The sequence below is a fragment of the Phalaenopsis equestris genome, unplaced genomic scaffold, assembly GCF_001263595.1.
Source record: "Phalaenopsis equestris unplaced genomic scaffold, ASM126359v1 Scaffold001314, whole genome shotgun sequence".
NCBI lineage: Eukaryota > Viridiplantae > Streptophyta > Magnoliopsida > Asparagales > Orchidaceae > Phalaenopsis > Phalaenopsis equestris.
The window spans coordinates 523,579-531,152 of NW_018165753.1; the positions used below are offsets into that span (position 1 = coordinate 523,579).

The 7,574-nt window shown below is 32.5% G+C and overlaps 1 protein-coding gene across 1 annotated transcript in view; it reads left to right on the plus strand.

The window, feature by feature from the left end:
* The first annotated feature begins 2,141 nt into the window (after positions 1–2,141).
* The window catches only part of LOC110033979 (putative wall-associated receptor kinase-like 16), a 7,514-nt gene continuing 2,081 nt past the window's right edge, over positions 2,142–7,574 (plus strand). Inside the window, exon 1 of the mRNA XM_020738173.1 lies at positions 2,142–3,000. Within this exon, the coding sequence (XP_020593832.1) occupies positions 2,308–3,000 (693 nt within the window). The 5' untranslated portion in view covers positions 2,142–2,307. The remainder of the gene's footprint in view (positions 3,001–7,574) is intronic.

A 7,574-nucleotide genomic window follows, 5' to 3' on the forward strand; every position in this document is an offset into this window, starting at 1 on the left:
TATATATATATATATATATGCGCATTATTTTCTTTTTTCGGACTGTATAATCCAATTTTGTGACTGCAATAGACAGAATCCACTCCCCATAGCAAACCTAATATATGGATTCCCATTAAAATCCCATTCCTAAACTAATTCATAAATGCACGCATTAATATTATAGATATTCCAAAAACACTCTCTCATGGCTTGATCCTTTCCCTCATATTATTTGACCCTCTGTCCATATAAACACATACACTTATCTTCTCCCTCCCTTCCTATCTCTTTGTCTCTCTCTGTCTCTCTCTCGTTTAAAATATATGGCATCCTCCCCCAGAGAATCATTATCGCCCAAGTCTAAAGTAGAGAAGTTCTTAGCTGCGTCCTGGTTTAATCTTATGAGGAGAGATGATCAGCTGAAGCAGCTGAAGGAAACTATAATGGGGGGTAGGGAAAAAGGTTCGAGGAGGAAGAAGAAGAAGAGTAGTAATAATAATGAAGAAGAGCAGGCGGAGAGTAGCGGACAGGCCGCAAGAAGAGGGAGACCTATTTCAAATTTGGGATGGCTGCCTCCCGGCTGGGAAAGAATAAGTAAACCTAGAACATCAGGCCAAAAAGATACAGTTAAAGTTTCATTTAGTAACTTTTTTTTCTTAAAGTTTGTTTGGGTCACTTGTGATAATATTTTGGGAAACTTACACACACCACACAACTCTTATGTATTTAAATAACTAACTTCTAATATTTGATATTTATACTTATAACATCTCGGTATCATAAATTTATGCATGAAAGTATGTATTTTACTTTTAAAAAGATTTTAATGGCGGTATGTATTTTTGATCATGTGATATTAAGGATTTGAGGGATATGCATGTAAATATGAATGTTTAGGTGTTAGCTAGATATGTAAATAGTAAATACAAAAGAATTGTGTACATGGCATGTATAAATGTCCCTATTCCAGTGATCTTTTTATATCTTCCACTAGTGCCTTTTTTGTTGATTTGTTTGCTAATATGGTCGCTTAACTCTTATATATATATATATATATATATATATATTACAAGAGTGGTTGCATCATCAATTAATTGCTCGCGTAACTTATAACCCCACCAATAATTTACCGAAGATGCATGGAACATTACTCGCTGTATTTAATTTACAATATAGTTTTGGATGATTTATATATTCAAGCCACATATTTTTCAATGTATTTACATATCTAATGCATAAACTTGGATATTTGCATTAATAATATTATATTTACGCATAAAAAGCTAATTAATTTTTGTTTTTAAAAAAGTTAATGATAATAGTATTTTGACATGATAATAAAGATTAATTCAAGTGTTTGGAATGTAAAATAAAAAAAAAAAACAAAGTTTAGGAGTTAGATATGTAAATTCATAAGAATTGTCCCAAAGACATGCATGCATGCTTGCAAATCATATAGAATTTGCTCTTAAAATTTTTAAAATTTCCATAAATTAACATTATAATTATTTATATATAGAATTTGCTCTTAAAATTTTTAAAATTTCCACAAATTAACATTATAATTATTTATTAATTATTTCAATGTTGCATGCAGTTCTATAGAGAGATCAAGACGAACAGAACGATGCGGTCTTCGTATGATGTAACCAGCTACGTAGAGTTCGGGAGAATTATTAAGAAAGATAAAGAGAAAGTAAAACCGTTACTTGAAGCAAAGTATGGACTTGTGAGTTATTCCTCAATTTCTTTCAGCTTTAAAATATTACTTACTAATATTTATTATTTCCTTACATAAATAACCTTTATTTTATTTTATTTTTGATCGATCTGCTTAATTAGAAATTTCCAAAAGAAAGGAGGAGGGAATATGCATTAATGGAGGCTTCGAAGGATTCGGTTCCTGCCATCCCTGCTCCGCTGGGCTCTTTAGAAGAAGAAACTTATGCTGAAACGGCGAAGGATCAGAAACAGAAAATATTGCCTTAAATTTGTAATTAATTAAATATGACAGACTTCTATGGTATGTATTAAAGCAATGCAATTTTGTTTAATGTTTTCAAGATGTGTGAGGAAGTATTTGTATAGCATATAATTGTTTAATAATGAAGAAATATTATTATAGAAATTAAATCCTATAATCAGCATTTGCCACTAATCTTACTTAGGAAGCAAGGAGTTGAGGAATTCGCCGATCACCTCGCCCATTTTCTCCGTCTGACCAGAATTTGCATATAAAGAGAACGGCATGGCAGCAGATAACCTGCCTTAAGCTATATCTACCTTCTCTATCTCTCTGCTGCCCGAATTCCAATTACTTAATTAATGTGGGGGATCAACGAAAACTTCTTCCAACAAAACGGCGGCCGAATCCTCCGGCAACGTCTGACGGAACTCAACATATCTCCTCCAACCTTCCGCATCTTCACCGCCGAGGAGTTGGAGCTCGCCACCGACGGCTACAACGAAAGCCGCAGCATCGGCGAGGCAAGCAACGGCTGCAGCACCGTCTACAAAGGCATCATTTATGATCGCATAGTTGCTATCAAGCGATGGTGCCACGTTAACGAGCCCCGGGTCAAACAGTTTCTAAGCGAGCTCGTAACCCTCTCGATGCTCCCGGCCGACAAGCATATTGTCCGACTTCTCGGCGCCTGTTGCGACGATACGCCGGTCCCTGTGGTGGTCTACGAGTACGTGCCCAACGGAACGCTGTATCACCACGTCCACGAACTCCATGGCTCTGGCCTTTCTTGGGAGGCTCGCTTGAGAATCGCGGCGAAGACGGCAGAAGCTCTGGCTTGCCTCCACTCTGCCATCCCCGATCCGCAATTCCATCGCGGGGTGAGTACCAAGGATATATTGTTGGACGAGGGGATGGAGCCAAAGGTGCCCGATTTCGGGGCGAGATTGGTGAAAGTTAGTTGCTTGGTTGTGTCGAAGATTATGAAAGACAGGGAGGGGAATTGGGATCCGATGTTTGTGAAAATTTCTGGGAGGCCGACGGAGAAGGGAGATGTGTACGGCTAGGAGAAGGAGGCCCTGGGGAAGCGATTTAGGGAAGGTCTGACGGAGGGGAGTTTGGTTGTGATGTTGGAGGGAAGGGTGAGGAAGGAAGTTTTGGGAATTAAGGGGAAAGGGGTGGAGATGGTGGCGGAGTTGGCGAGGAGATGTTTAATGGTGAGAGTGGAGGAGAGGCCGATGATGAGTGAGGTTGCGGAGGAGCTGCAATATTTGATGAAGTCGTAAAAAGATAGGGACGGCGGAGAAAATGGCGGCGCCACCTAGCTAGAGTCGATAAAAGCTTATAATCTATCCGTGAAATTTGCTTAGAGTTTTCTTTCTGCGTGATTTGGAAATTTGCTCATAATGATGCCAGTTGGTAAATTGTTAATTCATTTGTCTCTGTCTTGATGATTCCAACACATGTACATAAATATTTTTTTCAAAAATGCCTATTTTTTTAATTTATTTGAGGATAAACTAGCAATACTCAAATAAATTTAAGAAACTTAGTAACGCAAAGAGATCAAGAACATTAATAAATTTTTTGGACAATCTACCAAAGTGTAGTCTCAAAATAAATTCCATACTCAATTATTTTCTTAGTTCTCTAAGAAGTAATTTTTGAGAATTTATTTCATAAAATTAAAATTTGATAAATTCAAATTTATAACTATATACAAATTAAATTTGGGCATTATGCTAGCCAGATTTGGCATGGGCCAAGTTTATCGGGTTTGATCAGTCAAAGCGAGTTAGGGCCAGGCTTGAGCCTGATTCTTATTTGCAATTTCATGATCAAGCTCGGACAATAAATAGCTTTGGCCTCCTCAACCTTAAAGAAATGTGATTTTTCATATGTTATATATCATTATAGAATGCTTTGGAGGAAATTTGAAAAATGGATGCAAGAATGTGCTAGTTTTGTGTATAACAATTTTTTTTACTGCTATCTTTGTAATTGTTCATACTTTATGTGTAAATACATGAAGACTCATGCTTTCCAAAGAAGACCCTTCAACTTTAAACTAGTTATTTTAAATTTTGATATCACAAGAAGATTGGAGCAAGACTATTTTTAGAAGAAAACTATCTGGTTTAATATGTTACCTCTATTTTTCAAATTCTCGTCAAAGCATCAAAAAGTGATTTTTTTAAAGGAATTAACCATCTTGAAAGTTGGCAATTACAAACTATACTCATGAGCTTTGGCCATTGAGCGAACTGGCTTGTGGTAGGTCAAGCCTATTCTGGCTTTGACTTTGTCAAGGCGAGCTGGGCTTGACTCACACACCCAAGTCCGTGCATTCTAAGCGAGCTTATGACGAGCCCATCAGGCTACCCACCTAATTCCCATATCTAATGCAAAATTCAATCTTATGACTCACAATTTTTTTTTTAATTATGCTAAATTATCTCTTATTTTGTTCATATCGCTTGAAGTATAAGCTACCAGAAGAGAGAGATTTATTTAAATTTTATATATAGTTGTAGTTCCAAAAAAATATTTTTATTATCATTAAGTATCGGAGAAAAGATAAGCCCAAACCATAAAAACAATACCCTTTATTGGAGCTTCTCATATATATATATATATATATATATATATATATATAACAACAGAAGAAAGTAAGCAGCAACAATTACAAGTCTTAGAGATGAAAAAACAAGAATAATAAAGAAAAAAAAAGTAGCAACACAAAACCCTAAAGAGTTGCAACAACCAAATGAAGTCACTCATGCGAAGAACCAAAAAAAAATGAAGAAGAGAGCAGCCAACAAAGATGTTAAAAAAACTTGAAAGAACAAACAGTAGAGAATATGATAAAATCACAAGGAAACATAACAAAATGAAACAAACGAAGGAGAATTAAAATAAATTGAAAGAAAAATAAAAAAGAACATATGCAGCAATCCAACTATGATGTCAACAACAGTAAAAAAAACTATACTATAAAGAAAAAAACAAAGGAATAGAAAATAAACTAAAAAACTACTAAAGAATAGTAGTAGACAAAAATAAAAAATAAACCAAAGAAATTGAAGATTGGAAACTTTTTAGAAGACAAAAGTGGGCTCAGAACTTACGTGGAAATGAATATTAAAATTTCATCCAAAGTAAAGAATATAAATAAGAATATTCTTAAACTTATTGAATTTTAATAGCGGTTGCCAATCATTAAAGCTCTGAAATCAAATCTCATTAAAAGTTAAGATCAAGTAGTAAAATAGGACAGCAAATAATTACTACAAACACAACTAACAGACAACACCAAATAACAATAAAACACAACCAACCAAAAAATATTAGAAAAAAAAGTAACAACCAAACTAACTAATAAAGAGGCAACAACAACCAAAAAGCAGAAAAGAATCACCAAAGTCGAAAATAAATCAAAGAAATAAAAAATTGGAAACTCACAAGGAAAAAAAAAATAGAGAGAGCTCACAACCTACCTATAAGAGATTGTTAAAATTCTCACCAAAGTATGAAATATAAATAAATAAATTCAAATACTTGTTGACTCTTAGTAGTGGCTGACAATCTTCAAAGCTAAAAAAAAAAAATCAAATTTCAATAAAAAAACTAAGATCAAATAGTAAAACAAAAACCAATAGCAATAAGCATCAACTAACAAATAAAAAACAACAAAAAAAATAGCAAAAGTTGATAAATCAATAAATAGCCAAAGATACAAAGAGCAATATCCAAATTATCAAGGAAAAAATACTGCAACAACCAACAATAAGAAAATTTTAAAATTCCAACCAAACTTCTAAAATATAAAAATATTCAAAAATTGGTTGAACTTAAAAAGAAAAGAGAAAAACAAAACTTATGACATAAAAAAATAAAAATCCAGAAAGACAAAAGACTGCATCAACCAAAATCAAGAAAGATTTAAAATTCTATCCAAACTTTTAGAAACTAAAATATTTTGATATTATGTTAAATTTTAAAGGCAAGAGGTAAGGAAATCTTAGAACAAACAAAAAACAAAAAAACTGAGATCTTAACGAAGAAGAAATCAGAACATATATAAAATCTACAAAAACAAATATGCATTAAAACAACTAATTGTAAAAGAAGATATTAATGTAGATGTGAATTGATGCCATAAAATTATATTATGTTATTAAAGATCTCCCTCTTAAATTTCCAATTCCTACTTTTGTAAATAATCATCTAATGAACATTACAAATAACAAAATCAATTGTAGTGTATTTATTTTTAAAAAGCCAAGCATTTCATTCATTTCAATTAAAGTAGACAGTTATTTTCAAAGCAAAAAGATGATATATATATATATATATATTTAATTTTACAAGAAATAGTATCATAATGATATAAAACTTGAAACATATTAGAAATATAAACATCAAACGAACAAATCTTTATAAGTTGTAGCTATAGAGGTACTGTCTTGTAATAAAGAAATCTGAACAAACAAAAATCAAGTTGTTGAAGAATAAAATCATGTTTATTCTTAATATTAACAATATGTTTAGATAAGGCATTATGAGAATTCCAATACCAATTTTTTATGAGCATGCTTAACATTATGCATTTTTTTACAGAAAGAAAAAATATTATTAATAAACAATATTTTGCTATGGAAATTAAGGGTCTCCAATTTAGCAAGCAAAAATCGTCATAAAGCTTAAGATTAAACAACAAATTTTTATTTCTTTCCAGTAGAAATTTTCAACGGAAAATTTATCTGGAGCATAACTTAGGAGCTACGTGTGCTTTGTACATGTCTTATTGTGCATACTTCCCCATTATATCAACATTATTAAATATTGATTCGAGACCTATACATATATATATATGTGAGTCATCATGTCTGGAAATTTGTTCATCCATAGCCGGCCTTTAATATAAATTTTACACATAACTCATGACTTAGTCAGAATTGGCTCAACTTAAACTATGGTTGCATGAATTTACATTTGGTCTCAAGAAAAGATAAATTGTTTTATTATTCGAAGTCTTGCTAGTTGGTTTATTTTTGCAGGACTCTGTTATTTATTTTTTAGCTCCATAGTTAATGATATTCCATCAAGTCATAGAAAGCAAAATATATATTAAACCTAAATATACTTAGATCAGTCGATCGGGCATCTGCTTGTCAGTTGTAAGTCTCATCTGGTTTGGGGTTTGATTTCCCCCAAATGTCGGGTATGGTACTCGAATTATGGGCGCACGAGGGATGGTCGGGGCATGTATCGTATGTATTTATTAAGTATTTATATTTAGGATGAATTATATACATAGCATTTTATTCGTATGTATTTATGTATGTAACTCTTAAGCTTCAATTTCACATTTCACCTTATTTATATATGAAAATGGACATTTCACTTTTTTTTTAATAAAAATAGTAATATTTTTGTTATGACATGAGTGTTATGAAATATATATCAGAGCAGTTGATGTGTTGATGTGGAATATATTTAAATCAAACAAGAGAACGATCGACGAAGCGAAAAAAAAACGAGAAAAATTACACCAGAAAAGAACACGCAGATTTACGTGGTTCAACAAATTGCCTACATCTACGGAGTTGCAGAGGATTTTACTACT